Source organism: Triturus cristatus, chromosome 6 (genome assembly GCF_964204655.1).
Source record: "Triturus cristatus chromosome 6, aTriCri1.1, whole genome shotgun sequence".
Lineage (NCBI taxonomy): Eukaryota > Metazoa > Chordata > Amphibia > Caudata > Salamandridae > Triturus > Triturus cristatus.
In genome coordinates this window covers 1,771,911,493-1,771,930,628 of record NC_140589.1, presented here as the reverse complement: position 1 = coordinate 1,771,930,628, position 19,136 = coordinate 1,771,911,493, and the positions used below count along the sequence as shown (strand labels likewise).

General features: G+C 45.5%; 1 protein-coding gene across 1 annotated transcript in view; it reads left to right on the top strand.

The window, feature by feature from the left end:
• FZD3 (frizzled class receptor 3) overlaps positions 1–18,623 on the top strand; it is a 222,931-nt gene extending 204,308 nt beyond the window's left edge. Inside the window, exons 5-7 of the mRNA XM_085613057.1 lie at positions 6,702–6,850; positions 8,110–8,343; positions 12,607–18,623. Coding sequence (XP_085469183.1) covers positions 6,702–6,850; positions 8,110–8,343; positions 12,607–12,835 — 612 coding nt within the window. The 3' untranslated portion in view covers positions 12,836–18,623. The remainder of the gene's footprint in view (positions 1–6,701; positions 6,851–8,109; positions 8,344–12,606) is intronic.
• The last annotated feature ends 513 nt before the right edge of the window (positions 18,624–19,136 follow it).

Here is a 19,136-nt window from a genome sequence, read left to right as displayed (position 1 = left end):
GCCAGGGAAGCACAGCTGCTAAACTGGAAACAAAATCGGGAGGCAGCGTTGGCACCCCCCCAGGTGTGGGGGGGAAGAGGTACTGAAAGTGCAGGCAGCGCCGGGACTGGCAATGGTGGCGCCGGGACAGGATTTGCAGGTGCAGGGGGAACAGGTAAAGAAAGATCAGGCATTGCTGGCACCGGAACCGCTGGTACTGGCACCGCTGGCGGGGGAGTGGGGATAGGGGGTGCAGGGGACGGTGGCGGGATAAAAGGCGTCGCGGGGAGCAAAGGAACAAGCCCCCCCCACCGGGTCAACAGGAAGAGGCTCGCCCGCCGGTGCGTTAGGCAATGCGGGAATTACAGGCAGAACTGGGGCCCCACCATTACCGGGGACAACCCGCGGGCCTTTCTTAGCCCTACTCTTCTTTGGCAAGGGAGGAAACGCTTCCCTTGGAGGTAAAGCCTCCCTGCGCGACCTCCCAGGTGGCCCTTCCTGTGCATCTAGCCTTTCTGCCAGCTGTGCCATGGTACTATCCATCTCCCCAATCTTTCTCATGAGCGCGTCTAAAACAGTCGCTATACCTGGGCGCCACTCGCCGCGCTTAGCCTTTGGGGGCATGGCTACACTACTACCTGTACCAGACTATTACCAATATTTGATGGAGGAAACACGCGGGCCACTTCACCCTCGCTACCGGAGCCTCACTACTGGCTAACCCAGCAGGGCAGGTGGGCACAGGCTCCAACCCGCTTGGCTCCCAGCAGCGCCGGGGTGCAGTCCTCTGACCGTGTCCTCAGGCACCCTCTGCTGGTTACTGCCGCGTCCCACCGGTGAGAAGGCACCTGTCTGCACCTGGAGCTGCTTTTACACGATCCGCGTAGTGCCTGTTAAACCACAGCGATATACACAGCGCCTTCCTGTTAAGTAGGAAAAGAACAAAGCGATTAATTAATGCTTGCTACAGTGCAATACTAGTAGGCGCCTGATGGCATTCAAAACTATCTAGACTTCTATGCCAAGCAAACCAAATATCAGGCGACCTGATGCCACCTTACGTGTCCAGCAGCCGACTACAAGATAAAAATAGGCACAAACCACTTGGTAAAAGGTTGAAAAAATTCTGTTAATACTGCACCCCACACTCAAGGTCTGCCACCTCTTTTAGCAGTGGAGAAACAAGATCGAAATGGGCACAAGCAACAAAGGTAAGGGGCAATGAACAACCTATTTACCACACCCTACTGTCCCAAGGGCTGTCCACGCGTGTGCGCAATTCCACAAACCCCCCCCCCCCCCCGCACTACCAACCTGGGTGGTAAGGCACGCTCGTGCACCAAAGGAGCTTCCCGATTACCCCTAACCTGGGCCGGGAAAACGAGAGCGGCGCCGCGCAGCCTCCGGGGGCCGACAATTGATAATGAGATGTACACGCGCCGACCCCGGAAGCCACACGCCCCCACTCCCAACACCGTACCTCAAATGAAGAAGAAACGCCACCGGAGAAGGTAAAAGTACTCGCGCAGTTCAGCCCGCGGCCCCCACCACGTGTCTGCCCAGCGTCTCCTTGCTCCCAAGGACAGCAGCGCGTCCGTCGGCGAAGCTCACGCCGGAAGAAAGGCCAAAAACTGCCTCGTGTCCGCCTGAAACCACGAATAGTTCGCTGCTCGAGCCGGCAATCCCCCACAATCCTCCGTCAACTGCTCTCGATGGGTCCCCTCGCTATTACGGTTGAAGCCGGATTGGAACCTGCAACAAAGAAAAAAGCGGTTAAAAGATCCTCCCGAGGGAGGTGACGCACATGCACCTGATGTGCTACCAGTGGGAGAAAAAAGAGAACGATTCCTGGGCTCCCCCCGGCTTTAAGGACCCGAGGGTCGCCCACGCCCCCGGAAGTGATCAGATCACTTCCGGGGCGCGGGGGAGCCTCACGTGACCCGGAAGTGATTCAATCACTTCCGGGCCATGTCCGCCAGCGAGAGACCAGGATCGGGGGCCACAGTTCCGGTGGGGGCACGGCCGACCACCATAATGGCGGCGGGGCCGATGCTGGCCCCGCCTTCCTCTTCCTATGAAAAACTCACTGAGCCTCCCTCCAGCCGCCTGTCCATCTGTTTTGATATTGACTGGTGTACCGCCATTGAAAATGGGTTCAGTTGAGACTTGGTCATAGTTGAAAAACAAAAGTGTACGCTGGTTGAATAAACATAAGCAGTTTGAGTTTGAAAATGCAGATGAAATTAATCATGATAAGTAGATTTGAATGGGTGGGACAGGGGCGTAATGAGATTCCAGGTGATTGTAATGTGGTACATTTTAGAGCTCCAATCTATGTACGCAACCTTTTAAAATATGGAGAATCATTGTTACACACTAGATCGCAAATTGTGGCACTTCCCCTTGGCTATTTTTACAAGCCCGTAATCTTACCAACTGTCTGCAATCTTCCTATTTGGGTACCACCATTACTGAATTTTAATAATAGATTTGAAGTTCTTAGCACACTGGAAGGCATCGAATGACTCCCAGTGGCTACCGCCTCTGCACACCCCTGCAAAACCTATCCATGTACCCATTGCGCAGCCTATTCCAGATAATAGGCTGCGCATTATGAGTCAGAATGATGCAGGAATCTGTTCCAAGATATTGGTCCCAGAATGGCTCTCTTTCATCCAAAAATATGATAGAATTATGCTACAGAAGAAATGGGAGGTAGTACCTACTATATGAGATGCGTACCAGTGCTATAATATTCTTGCTATTAGTTCCCGTTCAGGTCGTGCATCAGGTGGACTGTCAGAATGGTTAAATATCGCCTTGGGCGGTCACGTGGAGTTTTTGGAGACGGTTAGTACCAGCTTTCAAGTGCTTGGCTGGAAAACCCTTTTCAATTTCTATTTGGTTAATTTTTATAATAATAATTTGAATAATGTACCTAACCCAATATTTTTAGAATTAACTAATTTTCTCACCAAGCTGTCTGATAAGGTTGTTATTCAGGGCCAAGGATTACATTTATGTCTCGCTGGTGATTTTAATGTACACTTTTCAAATGACAGGAATTCGATGAGGAATATAGGGGGGTCAGCTCATAGAAGCCAGGAGTTGGGGTTAATATTGGAATCCCATGATCTACTAGATATTATGTCAACTGCAGGGAAATATGTAATTATCCCCCCAACCTATAAAGGAAGAGGGTCTCTGTCTACGAGGAGCCAAAGGGAACTGCAGAGACTGTCACCAAGCTGAGTTGCATCTGGTGCATGTGAAAATGCGGGCAGACTGTCCACAGCCATCCCCACTATGCTCTGATCACCTAGATATAGGAAAAACACGGTCCCTCTATTATTCTTGCAGGACCTCCTATATGTGTGGTACCACAGTTATCCCCAGGTACTGCTCTCAACTCGTCTTCTGGGAGGTTGACTTCTAAGCGCCTTGCTCCTGGACTGAGCTTGCCCCGTCAGGAGGCGTTTGTGGTTTGCGCTGGAACTGTAGCTCCTAAAATTTAAGCATTTATACATATAAAACCAAATTGATGGCTGAACAGAAAAGAAGGATGGACCTTCTTTGTTCGCTAGGGCATCATAACGTTGCTCTGCTACACTGTGATTGGTAGTTTTGGATTGGTCTAACTTTGAGACTAATGATGTCGTTTCTTATTTAACTTTTTTCCTTGTTTTGTGGCTTTTACTGGGTGCTTATTAATACTGAAGAAAGAAAAATGCGTAATCTTCACCTCCTCTAGATTCTAGGCATCATAGAATGTATGCGGCATGGATTTCTGATTGTAAACTGGCTTACAGTGAATCAGACCCAATTTTATGATATAGGAGGTATTGAGTTTTATGATCTCCGGTATTAAAATGTATCCAGAGGGCACAGTTTCCACCTTTACAATGTAGGTAGCGTCTATGGTTGACAAGTTTGAAAACATGAAAGGACACGAAGGTGTTGAGTATAATGGGGCCTTCAGGAAGGCTAAAACAAATTGAGATCCCTCAAGAACTGAATATGGGCCACATGCAAGACGCCGTGAACGAAGAATGTATGTGAAAATACGACCGGATCCTGAAAAATGAAATATGTATGTGACCAGTAGAGGTGAACCTAGCTGTGGAGCGTTGTATTAGAGGGGACCGTACTGTGGAGAGTGGGACGGGGCGGGAAGTGGGAGGGAGAGGAGGAGCTTAGCCGAAGGGTGACAGAGATGAACCCTGCACAAGGTAGAGGCTAGAGAATGGTTTACGGAGAGGAGTGCAGGCGGTATGTGAGCCACAAGACTGCATGGGTTAACGAGAGACTGGGTATGGTGGGAGTTTTTGTCATGCAGAGTTGTTAGGGCACAAGTTGGCAGCAGAAGCAGGGAAACTGCCAGGGAGGTGGTTACATGGGGATGAGTTATAACTTAAGGAGGGGGGCTGGAGGGTAGTAGCAGTTGGTTGGTAACTGATGGGAGCATCCTTAGCAGGCCTAGGCCACCAAAAAGCAAATCACTTCTGATATGGGTAGTTACACTTCTAAATATTACAGGCCGTTGTTTTATTTTGCTTTAGATAGTAACACATCAACCTATGAACAAGTATCAGAAATGAGGTAAAAACACAACAATATGATATCCAGCCCCCCAAGTCAGTGTACTGGCATGGGCGTCCGGAGGGGGGGGGGGGCGGCAGAGAGGGGCTCTTGCCCCCCTGGAGCGCCCCTCCTTGCCCTCCCTGCAGACGCCCATGCTTAGTGTCTGTCAGTCACTGCCTTAGTTTTCTGCTCATCTTTTTATTCACTCTCAGGTGTGCACTGATGGGAGATTTATATATTTATAGTGTTCTGGCGTGTGGTGCTTGCATCAGGAATTGCCTTTTGTTAAAGGTGTAAGTTGTACTTCCAGGTTTCGGCGACAGTCGTCTGTCTCTGTCCTTTGTTGTTTTTATGACACCGCTGGTTTCTCCGGTGGCTGCTGTTTGTTTGCGATGGGTCTGGTTCTTGGCGCTAGTGAAAGGCGCCCATCATCTGCTTTGTTGTGCTAAGAAGTGTGTGCTTCTTTATTTTACAACGCCAGGCTCCCGCGAAGCGTCTGCCTCTTGCTCTGGTGTTGTTTTTGTCCTTGGGCTGCTCCCCGCCCCTTCTCACCTCTCTGAGAGCCAGTGCCCCCTTTGACCCTCTACCTGCCGCCCACCCCCGCCTCTTCTCCCGGTTCACACCTTGGTGCTTTCACACTTAACGTCCCCTCCAGCTCGCATTTTCAGAGAGGACCCTGGGCTCCCTATCACCGACATGAGGAGGAGGAAGAGAGAGGGGGGGGACAGAGGAAGACTTGGTGGGGTCGGGGAGACGGATACTGTGGGGGGTGAGAGTGAACGAAGGGGTGGGGGGAGAAAGAGCGCGAGAAGCAGTGGGGAAAGAGAGACCAAGAAGTAGGGAGGAAGGAAGATGGGAGAGCAAGTGGAGTGGGGGTGGGGTGGTCTGGGTGAGGGGGAGCAGCTTCAGAGAAGTGAGACCTGTGTCCTAACTCCGCCAGTGAAGACAGGGGGTCCAAAGGACAAAGAACCAGGCCAGACGGAGTAGGTCCAGGCAGTGTGCATGGAGTCAGGCTCGGTGGGTCCGGAAGAGGGACAGGGAAGGCAGAACCGCTCCAGAGAAGGTCGAGCAGAACCGGACCAGGGCGAGCAGATCCAGACCAGCAGATCCTCCTGAGCAGGGGGGACGGCGCGATACACAATCCGAATGTAGTGTTCAGCTTTTGGGGTGCCCGGGGGTAACTTTAGGGTTCAGGGTGGGTGTGGGTTTTAGGGTGCCAGGGAGTAATTTTAAGGTTCATGGTGGGTTAGTGATTGGGGTGCCAGGGGGATATTTTTAGGGTTCAGGGTGGGTATGGGTTTTGGGGGACCAGGGGGGCAATTGTAGGGTTCAGGGTGGGTATAGGTTTTGGGGTGCAAGGGGGGAGATTTTAGGGTTCAGGGCGGGTATGGGTTTTGGGGTGCCAGGGGCACAATTTTAGGGGTCCAGGCGGGTATGGGTGCCAGGGGGGTAATTTTAGGGTTCAGTGCGGGTATCAGTTTTGGGAGGCAGGGGTAATTTTAGAGTTCAGGGTGGGTATGGGTTTTGGGGTGCTAGGGGTAATTTTAGGGTTCAGGGTTGGTATGGGTTTTGGGGTAGCAGGGGGTAATTTTAGGGTGGGTATGGGTTTTGGGGGTCAAGGGGGGGAAATTTTAGGTTTCAGGGCGGGTGTGGGTTTTGGTGTGCTAGGGGGACAGAGCCCACACCAGGCCAACAGAACTAAATAAAAGAAAGGTTTGCCTTAACTCAGAATACACATCATTACTTTTTTGCTGCAGTAGGTTAAAGTCTTTGCTGGAACCAGGATAGCATATCCAGGTATATATTTGGGAATTACAGTTCTTTGATTATTATCCAGTTGTATTTCCAACTGATGTATACAGAAGAATGAAAAGCCATTTCAACTTTGTTGGGACTTCCTCATGAACACTTAATATGCGCCAACTTAGAAGTGATGCTTGTGATCCTACCTAGCTGCTCATGCCACCTCCATGTGTCGCGGGTTGCACAAGACAGTAATCCTTGCATTTGCCTATATAACTGCTTTCACTCACTACTTGAACCCTGGTTTGAACTGCACGCTTACCTGCATTGTTACAGCAATTCATGTAATGCCATCTGAGAACTCAACGTTTCTCCCTTGCTGTTTTCACCTTCTTCAGGTCACTCAGACAAGTCGGCCGGATCTCATCCTCTTCCTGATGAAGTACCTCATGGGCCTCATTGTTGGAATTCCTTCTGTCTTCTGGGTTGGAAGCAAGAAGACCCTCTTCGAATGGGTCAGCTTTTTTCATGGACGCAAAAAGAAAGAGTAAGTGCGACTGAGGCTCTGCATAGCTACAGTGAAGTTGTGAAGAAGGTAGTAGTGGCTTGACCACCCACTCTAAAAAGCTGCGAACAGACTTTAAAAGTCTCAATCCATATCTTCTTAAGATGATCCAGTGAAAAAAGAAAAGTTCAGCAGACAATATCCAAGTTACGAGCAAGTGCTTAGCCTTTTTTTAATTTTTATTTAAACATGTAATTTAAGCGTGGCTAAACTCTGCAGTGCCAAGTGAGAAGTAACATAAAATGAGGGCGTGGTTTTATTTTTTTGGGTGCAGCTAATTATAAGTTTTAACCTATTCCTTAATTCCGTCCTGACCTGGGGGCATATGTATCAACATCACCATTTGCGATTCTCAAATAGCGATTGTTAAGGAATCGCTATTTGAGAATTGCAAAACGGGATGTATTTAAAAATTCGCAAACTTTTTGCGATTTCTTAAAATTCCTTAATTGCGATTAGCAAATTGCGAAATCGCAATTAAGGAATACCTGCCCATTCATTTCTATGGGCCAGGAGACCCATAGGAATGAATGGGAAGTAATTCTCAAATAGCGAATTCGCAATTTGCTAATCGCTATTTGAGAATAATTTCAAAGGTGCAAGGGTGTCATGATGACACCCTGATGCACCCCTGAAATGAGCATGTGTGTGCATATGGCGCACATACATGCCCTAAGGGCATGTATGAGCGTCACGTGGCACTTTGCAAAATTAAAAATAGTGCATTTTGAAAGGAAATCGCAAATTACCACCAACTGGAAGTTGGTGGTAATTTGCGATTTCTTAAGGATAATTCGCACAACTTGGGTGCTTTTTACATATCATTTAAGAAATCGCAATGTGCGATTTCTTAAATGGTTAGGCAAAATTAAGAAATCGCTAAATTAGCAATTCCTTAATTTTGCGATGGGATTTTGCCTAATACATCCCGTTTTGCGAATTTTTACTCGCAAACGCTGTATTTTGCGATTCGCAGCGTTTGCGAGTAAAAATTAGCTTGATACATATGCCCCCTGATGAGCATGAAATGTACAGCTGACATTTGTTGCCATGTAATTCTCGAACATCCACGTGACTATGCTAAGCTAAAGAATCACTTTTTTCCTGAGATCTTCCCTTTTCTCTTCACTTCAGAAGGCAGACTGCAAAGTGTATTGTCCTGTGTGGCTCTGAGCAGAGGTTGTTACAGATTTTCTTTAACACTCAAACATTGACCGCTCCAATGATCTTTCTCCTACTAGAGTTGCGAACGAGAGCCGGCAGGTGCTGCAGGAGCCGGACTTCGCCCAGTCACTTCTGAGGGACCCAAATACACCCATTGTTCGGAAGTCAAGAGGGACCTCGACTCAAGGGACCTCTACACACGCCTCGTCTACCCAGCTGGCTCTTATGGATGATCAGAGAAGCAAAGCAGGGAGCGTCCACAGCAAAGTGAGCAGCTACCACGGCAGCTTGCACCGGTCACGGGATGGCAGGTAAGCTTGGTCTAGAGTCGCTAGCTGCTAGTGTCCATCCTACCACTGCTCCATACATAAAGAAGCATTTACAAAAACAGTTTTAAAAGTTCAGATGGAGCTCTCCTCGTCACCTGGCTGTACATTTATGACTTTACCATGTTATCCAACATTCGCCGGAGTTTGCCTGTAAAGCAGTACCAGGCACAGGGTTCCAGATCTACGCCTGAGATAGTCAAGTGACTTTTCCAGAGGGGCCCTATTCCCATTGTATGGACAGGTTTGCACAAGGGAAATAGGATCCTCAAAGCAAAGTAATACTTAATATGTTTCTCTTAGGAGAGAGCCCTTCCCCTACACCCTCACCAAGTCTGGGATGAACTGTTTCCCTTCGGAGTTACTCCAGCCCTCGACTGCAGGAAGTTTCCAACCATTTCCACAGTGAAAGGGAGTCCGAAATGAGTTTGGGAATGCCCACAGACGTAAATACATGTGGGCGTTGATAAACTTAAAATGCAAACCCTGCCTTGGGATCACCTACTTCCCACCCCTTGATTGGGATTTATAAATGCTTCGATGTCCATCCTTGTAAAAGCCTTTAAGCCTGCCAGGAATCCTTTTTTGAATTCCTGGCAGACTTAAAAAAAATGTATTTGGTCCATTTCAACACACATTTATGACTAATTTTCTTTCTCAATAGGGTTGATAGTTGGGTTTTAAGTATGTAGGTGCTGCTCTGGGGAGTGGCCTGTATGAAAGTAGGCACACATCCTAGTTAACCCTGTAGATGGAAATGTGTTTTCAGGTATCACATGTGTGTCTGTGTGTACTAGAACCTCCTCTTGATTAGTGAGGGTTCTGTAACATAGTGTATGTACTCCATATACCAATAAAAACGATCTTTCACCTAGGTGGGTGCAGACGCCGGCCTTCATTCATAGAATGAAATAGAGTTCCTTGCTACAGAGTGGGCTTCTATGCTGTTTTACTGACTACAGGGCAGAAGCTGAGCTAACAATACACCTTACACACCTTGACACTCCAGATATCTGGGCGAAAGGTAAAACACATCTCAATCATCCAGGGAAACAAATGGGACCTCACTCATGCTGGTTCTTCGGACTGTCTCGCATACAGTTAACTTAGTGATGTTTCAGCTCATGCTATTGAGCCTGGGGCAGGCTCTACCCTTCCTGTAACCCCTGAGCATCTCTCACTAGAACATGTGTGTTCGACCACCGAAAGTTCTGTGCCAAGAATATCTGGCCTGGAAATCTGGTCAAAATACGCAACAGATCCTGAAACGGTTTGCAGTCCAACCACGTTGTCAACTTGTCACCCACATCTGGGGTGATCACCTGGCATGGAGGCAAATTGTGGACAGTGACTGTAAAAATTCAGGACAAAGGGTAAAAATTCAGGTCAAAGGGTCAAAATTCAGGACAAAGGGTCAAAATTCAGGACAAAAGTTCTGGACAGAATGTTAATTTTATGGACACATCTCAGGAGGTAAAGCACTAATTTAAAAGTCAGTATCTAGACAGCCTACACAAGAAGTCAGAACAGGTTTATGTTTTGTGTTTTGTATAATATATGTCAGTATTTTGAGAGCATTCACTGGCCAGGACTAAAGTTTTCTTAGAAGAATGCTGCCAGCCGGACACTGTATCAAGGACCATTAGCTGTCCATCTCCCAAAAGTTTCATTAATGTAAACGTGTTAACTCTCATCCCCACGAGACACCCGGTCTCAGCCCTCCCCAGAGCCGGAAATGGTCACCATTGAAAGTGAAAAATAAAACCCCGGATCTGTTGCAGCAGATGGTGTGGCAAGAAGGCCCTTCACTCTACGCGGTGCTGCAGTGAGTGGAAGCTGCTCTAGTCAGTGCTTACCTGAGGCATGCACTCCACGTGTTGCGGGCGGCATTCCGTGCAGTTCGCCCATGGCAGTTCTGTAGTGAATGCTCTGCATTACTTTTTGTACCACTGAGAGTTTTTTTTAAAGTTAAAGTACAGGTCCTCAAATGCGAGCATGTGTTGTTCGCTAAAAAACAATGCCAGTTAAAGGGATCACACCTAGTGAATGCTCAATGAGTCCCTTTTTAGGACACATTTGGTGAGTGTGAAACACCTCCAGCACTGGGGCATATTGTTAAAAATATTAGATTGAGGTGTAAACAGTAAAAAAAAGAAAAGCACTGACATCCTGCTCCCTCAGTGTAAAGTAAGACTGTTTGGAACCCTCACTGTTATTGCAGTATGCAGTGCGTGGCTTTTCTTCCTGGGCCTGATCCAGGGTTCACACTGGTTGATGTTGGTAGTCTGAGCAAAACCACCTCCCAGGGTAGGCTAGACCTCGCATGTGCACTTCAAGAGTTTTCCAGCTTGTAACATTGCACAGGGCGGGCCATTCATGAAACTGAAGTCATTGTTTGGATATATTCATGGTACCTTTATGTGGTAGCATCCAGTGACTGCCACTTGCTGCTCTTCCTGGGCAAAGGTTTGTGGTTCTCTCAGCCCGTGTTGAACAAAGGCTTTACTCTGCACTTGGCGACAGTCACATATGTCCGCTTCAGATATGCTGGCCTCATCTGCTTCTCCAGGCTTTCTGAGCAGTCCTCCATTTGTTTATTTTCCCTCATAATGACCTGGTGCTACATTTAGATCCAGAAGTAGGGTTGTCCTCGCCTGGTGTGTGCTGAACCACTGACCGCTGTTCGCTTGTAGGTGCCATGCCTTTTAAACTGCTTCGCCACCCCACATATATACTTGAAGCAATGCAAATCAGATTGAACACTGAAGCTGATCTGATTCAGAATTAGTGAGATTTTGTACTTGCCATGGCCCACCTTTAAGTGGCTGTTAGATGGTGTTGTCATAACTTCAGAGATTGCATTTAAACCAGTTCTGTATATCCACAGAGGAACTTCAGCCGATGAGGATGATGTAAGTGCAATTTCAGTGCTTCCAGAGAAAGACATAACTATGTGTTATCTCCATATTGTTGGCACTTTTATTACATCCCTGCACAGTAGCCTTGTGTGGTCTCACACAGACATTGAACAACAGCTGTCTCTAAAGTGACTACAGGCGAATCTGGGATCCTTTAAGAAAAGCTTCACCATCAGGTCCTCCTGCTCTGAATTGGCAACGTCACCACAGTGGCTGAAAAGAGAGCAGTTTTCTCAAACCCATGCTTCGGAGTTGTGCTACAAGCATAACGCTCACCATCGACAACTGAATAAGGCACGCAACTGGGAGTCTAGCAATTCAAGATTAGCAAAAACTCCATTCTTCGAGTAGATTATAACTGTACCCACAGCTAGCGTACTTGCATTCAAATCGTGACCAATGTTGTGTGCAAAGAAATGATCAGTGACCCATGGTAACAACCCAGAGGGTGATAGTCTTGGTCGTACTCTCAGTGGGTCAGACTGCCCTTCATCTGAAAGAGCTCAGCAGGATGTTTCACAGATTGCCTTGCTATACACCAGGTGGCGGACCTACATATCCTGTGTGAGAGAATGGGCTGTAGAGTTAAAGCCAAGGAGGGACTGCTTCCCTGTCATAGGCAAGTTAAGGATTATAACAAATCGAGTTTATTCTTCTCATGATCCTTCTTTTGATAAACTTAATATGTTTAATTTTGTGCACGAATAGACCTCCTTGAATATCATATATTCAAAATAGGATACATAAACCATCATTATTACTAGAACATGGCGAGTTTGGGACACAGAGGGGCGTCCCGAGGGAGTTATATTTAAAATGTGTATATGTTCTTAGATATTTCTGGGCCTACCAGTGCCTTACAATTAGGATCAACCCTTCCCTCCCATTTGGTGTTGATTTCGAGGAAACAGTGCACTTCATCAGGGCAAGGCATACTTTTACTCTACACAAGCCACCATTTATAGGTCAGTAGATATGTTGGCCTCTAATGGCATCAGACTTAACCAAACCTCACACTGTGCATTTAATTGTACATTGTGTATGCATGTGGGGTGCTATGGAACATGACCTCGCCTCCTCCCAGACTTACGCATATTACGCTCTCTGTGTGACGTGTCATGAATTATCGGCTGCAAGTAAAGACAGCGGTCTCTAGCAAAGGCAGATTTGAACAGACTTCGATTTCCAGCCCACTGATAATTCTACATACGTTTATCCATTCTGAAATTGTGTGAGTCTGAAATATGATTGTTTTCAATCAAGATCATTGTGTATTTTCAGAATATATTGAAAGTGTAGTGTTAATTGCAAACTCTGTTTTGTCTCTCAGATACACACCCTGCAGCTACAGAGGACTTGAGGACCGGCTACCCCAGGGCAGCTTATCGCGACTAACTGATCACTCTCGGCACAGCAGCTCCCACAGACTTAATGACCAATCACGGCACAGCAGTATGCGGGATCTGAGCAACCCGATGGGCAGCATCACCCATGGAGCCACCATCACACATGGCACTAGCATGAACCGGGTCATCGAGGAGGACGGTGCCAGTGCTTGAACTGCTTTTATATTCAAGAGACTGGCTCTTGTTTATCCACCACGACGAATGCGGAGGCAGAAAGCTCAGTATTAGCCCACCTCTGGCCTCGCGCTCTGCACGCTCAGGTGCATCTTGAAGAAGAAGTTGGCCTTTGTGTTTTTGCCAATGGAGGAATTGTCGTCGGCACTGGATTCAAGACTTGAGAAATCTTGAGAAATGTACCAATAGCTGTCAAATAGATACCTCTGGGTATTTGTCTTGTGCTCTGATGCGTCCTATTCCCTTCATATTGGAGTGAAACATTCAGGCGGAAAACCAAAATGTTTTTGGTTGTTTAAACACTGTTGATATCCGGGGCGAGAAGAGCTGGTATAGGAACTTTAAGCCGGGACCAAACTTTCTCAGCCTTGACTTTGTTTGCTGTGAACTGTCTCAAATGAATGAACGGATACAGTACTACGCATGGTCATACGAAGCACCAGGGGATTCGCAAGATCAAGTAAATGTACTGTAAATAGAGATTGTAAAAGGCTGGGCTTTTATGATAGGAATACTTTAAATATGTCCTTCATGTTAAGCAGTCCTTCGCTAAATATTGGACTGACAACTGCACTGAGGTTTGGGACTCCATCCTAGGTTTTCTCTTGGTCAGCACTGGGAGTTGTCTTGCCTTATGTACTTAGTACGCACTGGTGTTTGAAATAGTCAGGTACCGTCCAGCCTGGAGTACAATGCACTTCTTTCATTTGACAGCTTGAGAACCTGCACTTCACTGCGACATACAGTGCTGGAGCATCTCATGAGGAAGCTGGGGCTCTCGGATAGTAAGTACTCACACTTCTTGCTTTCCGTTGTAAGCCCTGGTCCGCACCTTCATATTGACATGCGGAATGTGTCCAGTAATTTCGGTTCTGGAGATTTCTCTCTACATCAATATGAAGTTACTTGGCTTCTCACATAAACTATTGGTTGAACCTAACATACAGTGCACCATACACATTGAGTACGTATGTTCTCAGATGGGTAAAACCATGAGCTTGGAATCCCTCAGTGTGAAATCCCCGCCTCAGCTCACCCACCTTCCTTACCTGTCTGTCTGTTTTATTGTCCTGCTGTATGTCTGATTCCTATAATGTGAAACACTGTTTTTGTTCCCTGTAAAGCAGAAGTTCTAGGTTTTTGTATGGATCAGAATGAAAGCATTTCTCATGAGACTCCAAGCAATATACAAGTCATCAGGAAGCCTGGTAGAAGCCTGGTCCCATCCTGCGCGGAGACTAGTCCAGTTCTGCTTTCTCCAACTGGAAATGATTGCCTTCCGTCCTTTATCCTGAAATTGTATGTTCATAGACTCCTCTATCGTATGTTATTGCTTTGGGCATCCCAGCATACCTCAGTAGATATCCCCAAAGGATTCAGAATGTGGTATCTTGCCTTTGGATGCCCCATGGAACTATATGTAAATATATTTCCTGTGGGACTCCCAAAGGCAAGCTACCATATTATGAGGTATGCCAAATTTGCGTCCTTGCTGTCATTTTAAATCACAGTGTATTCACTGGGTCTACCATGGCAAAGGGGCCACCACCTTTCAAGGATGCACTTCCACCTCTATACTTTCCTGCCATGGTCCAGGTGGATGGCAGAGCCTTTTCCACCAGAGACCCCTCTTTCTGCAACTCTCCCAGCTACACAGACACCCCGGCTTCATCACTGTAGGTTGCCTTCATGGAACCGGTGGATATTTATTATTGGGTTCACCCCAACTGATATATTAGATGACTCTAATAATGTTAAGTCTTGCATTAAGGTTCAGATATCCGTCCGATCCACAAGAGTTAATATAAATTAATAAAAATTCGAACAAAATGCTAGTAAATCATAATGCATCTGGCAATTTCAAACTTCAAAACTCAGTTCACTAATTTAATAACATTCTTAGATTGTACATTTATTTGTCTCCCTATGCTCCTTGCTGCGAAGGCTCAACAGCCACCGAAGTGTGGGGCTGCACACTTCATAGATTAGACCGATAGGATTTGGGGAGGTGCAGGCCTCTTTCATGCAGCGCTTAATGCCGCAACCTAATCAGCAAACCACTTTGCCAAGTCTCGTTTCTAAGTAGCACGCCTCAGATAAGCCGCAGGGCCTTGCCCATTATGAAGCTGCTTGAAAAAGGCAACAAGGCATCCATTGAAGCGACACAGGGCAACCAAGTTTTTTTCCTGTCTCTTGGACCTGCTGATTTTTGTCAACTGTGAAGAAAAAAAAATGAAAAAGCAAAGCTAAATCAGTGTTTTGCTTACTTGTACAACCGTGGTTTGTTGTTTTCTCAAAACACAAGTGTATTTAACTCCTCAAATCTACACAAAGTCCTAGAAAAGAGACTAGTAATCGCTTTGTGACAATTTTCTTACTTGCCATTTCCCACACTTTAGAGGCTCAAGAAGTTGACAAGAGCATTTTTCACATTCCAAAATCTATGGGTCCTAAAACAAATCTCTGTATTTCATAACTATTTCACTTAGTAATATCAGAGTTTTGTTATGTGATGTGCATTAAGTATGTAAGCTTTGAACTGGCAGTTACTATTTCTGGAAAACAGTAAAAAAAATTGAGTTGTTAGCACATGCAGAACTAGACAAAAACAGTTTTACACGTCCCTGCTCATTTTATAAACTCAGGATATAAATCGGAAATGAAATAAGGCACAAACCTTTTTTGCACCATGGTGTTTTTGACCTGGTTTCAGCTGCAATTCAAGCACATTTGCCTGCCAGGGGCCAGTAGTACACTAGATGTATTCATTGGCTCTGCTGTCTGTAATGCTACTGTCTGCCAGCCAATGAGACTTTTGTATCCCCATAAGCAGCATTTCACAAGTCATATATACATTCTTCATCTTCCCTTTCCTCTTTGACCCTTTGCAACCCCTTCTGGGATGTTTTAATGGGAGGGGCGAATCACGGTAAAGGCAAGTTCCCTCCCCACTCCAGGAAGAGCAAACACTAGGGCAATTGGGGCACTTTTCATTGTTGAAACATTTAGGTTACAGAATGTTATCAATTGAAAAAAAATCAAAATGTGAATTCCTATTATGCACATTTTACGCAATGAAATACGTACTTTGCTAAAATGTATTTCATTATGAGATATACGTTTCAGGGTATCATAGACTAGGTCCTATAATGATAAACACATGTTGATCACCCTGACGGACCAAACCACCATTCAAGATTAGACCCGGAACCTTCCCCTTTACAAGTTCACAGAATTCCTTTCTGAAAGCTATTTTTAACTCCCTTCTGGAAAATCGAAGGTTATGCTGTCTAAGTTAGAGGTCCAGTGATTGGATGGGTGTTGTAAGCTATAAATAGACCCAAGTATTTTACTGTAAGTAAAGGTAATGAGGATGCTGTGAAATCTTATCAATAGTGCCCGTAAGAGAAGACCACAGAGCCTGTTGCCCACAAGCAGACATTTATTTTCTATGTCCCGTTCTCCAGTGGGTCTAGTTGCCTATAACGCCAGGTGGGAACAGAAAAGGAATCATTCCATTAAGTAGTTTAATTTCCTAATTGATGAAAATAATGCAATTCCAAGATGGTGCTTAATTTTCTTGTTTGCACATCGCGGTAGCGATAGACATTGGTGGCTGCATAGAGTTGGTACGTTTTGGTACTACCGCCTTCCCTATGCGGATCTGTGTGCATATGTGAACATGTTTGGGAGCCCAAGAATCCAGGCTTTCCCAGTACTTGTTACTCCTTGCAAGGCTGCAGCCCTGAAACCTAGTTTTCAGGTGCCTTCGCTTCATACTGTAGGTAATATTCAGGGTAGAAGCATTTTCAGAACTTAACATTCTTGCTGCCTGAGTCTTCTTAGAGAAACCCCTTAAAACATTCTTCCTTTTTTGGCAGAAGTAAAAGCGTTTGTTTTTGCAAAGAAGGTATGATTTCCCGGTCCTGTTTTTTTTGTGGTAAAAATAAGGAGGCTCACACAAAAGTCATCGCCATGTTTTGTGCTTCGATATTGCAGCATTTGCTGACTGCAGAAACTGATTAAAATGTTGTTTTTTCTAACTTTTATCCATACTTCAGAATGACACTGTTGCCAGGCAGGGACATCTGACCCATTCTTAAACTTGGCAAGCATTTTCAACCTAAATGACAGGAATTTAACATGTACCGGCAAAAACAAACTTTCCTACGAGACTGCGCGTTTGCACAGTTATCCCAACAACTCTTTCTTGAGTGCATGTTCGTGAAAAACCTCATGAGACTTGAGCCATGGAAAGACTTCTTCTGAAAGGACTCCACAGACTGCTTCCTTTATCATGTTCTTTCATGGGCTATGAACAGGTTGTCCTCCCGAACAAAGGTTGTCACTTGAACCCCTCCAGTGATGGTGAGATAACATGCTGCGTCCCTTAGTTATCTACGAATTCCTCAGACTAAAAACTGTAAGGGCATCCAACTCACAGCCCACTAGTCTGGTTCCTTAATCTTCATGTAGGAGTCATGTTTACCCCAAATAGAAGATGTTTGTGGAGTTGTGGCATTTTAACACGATGCAAAGGAAGGACGGTGAATGTACTGCAAAGTTCAGAGTAGGGTGGTTTTGGCCAGTCAGTTTCTTTTTGTAGTGAATGGCAAATCACCCCCGATTTTACTCCAAATTTGTTTTTGAGGAAGTGGCAAAAATTCAATCAAAAACTATCCCATTCTTTAACAAAACAATTAGTGGCAAAATAGGTTGTCAAGAGCAGAAGTGTTCAAGAAAATGAACATTGCGCCAAAATAAATTGATTGATGGGGTAATTTGCTATTATGGACCTAGGAAAGAAAATCCTCTAACTCACTTTAATGAATAATTAAGATTTTTTGGGGGAGGGGGGAGGGGGTGGTATGAGGATGGTGGGTTCCAAGTCAGTGGCCAAACAAGCATTTGCTCTACGGATAAGATACCATTTTATTTAACTACTTTGTAAGTCACTGGAGTCCCAATATCTGTTGTATTAGCCTTGCTGTATACCCATTTACCACACATGGCTGTGCTGATGGGCATGTTTATCTGTAGCTGGGTCCTCATATCAATGCTAGCCTGTCAGAACATGCTTATTAGCAAAAGAAAGCAAAACGCTCGTGGAGCAGAAAAACAAATTAGACAGCCAAGAACAAGTGACTTTGGTGAACAAGAGACAAATATCAGGTGAAAGCTGTAGTGTTACGAAACGTATTTCCACAATCTGTCTCGTTCATGTTTACCAATATAATGGTGCAGTGTAGGACTTGATATCAGGGAAGACAGAATGTACCCAACCTGCCTTCGTAGCCCAGCACCCAGGCTTACACGCCAAGATCTGTGGGTTAGGTAGGACTTGCTCACCCACCTTACATGTTTGTGTGTACTGCCTTTGTAACAGTAGGCTGTTTTTAACCATGGGGGAGGCGTGACTACAGGGGAAGTTTACATTTTTGTGAAAGTTGTAGGTAGCAGTTACACTCGGTTAGCATGACCTTGTAGCTGGAAATAGCTGTCTTTTTTTGTTTTTTTTTACTTGCACTCCTCTCATGTAGAACGTGTTTGTTTACAGTATACCAATATCGGTTTTGTAAGATAATTGTAAATAATTTTTTAGCACTTTAACTGTGAGTGTATAAATTCTTACTATGTAGTTGATGTACATTTCAATTGTAGACACTGGATTATTTTTGTTTTGTTTTTTAAATAAATTGGATATGAAATAAGTTATCGCCTCGGTTGCCTTCTGCTGTACATATGTGGATAATAAAAGTGTTCACCCCTTGTTATACATTCACATCTTTTGTTTGAGAGGCTCCAGATCTTCTTGTTGGATGCTTCGCTTGGGTTGAAAGCTGAATGCTGCCCGCCAAGTACACATTACCTTCACCGGAGGGTAAACACAGCATTGACATGAAAGTAGTCATCAAACAGTATTGACCCAAGCGTTGCAGACCTTTTGAAGGAAAGCCAAGATCAATATTTTCCCCAAGGCCTTCTGTTCTTTGATGTTACCTACAAAACATATCAGTGTATCTACTGGATCAATAAGTGGTTTAATACAGATGGCCTTGCGTAAGGACGGACTATGACTCAAATGCCTGTTTGCCGGAGTTAACAAAGCTGAGTAAAGGTAAGTTATAAGGTCTGTTTTATTGCTTCACCAATATGAAGATATTATATAAATATAAAGGTCATTAAAGTGAAATATCCTGTTGGCCAATCACATGGTGGCCTTTAGTACCGGTGAGGTGTGATCTTGAGTTTTCATTTATACTTGCCTCTGCAGATCTTC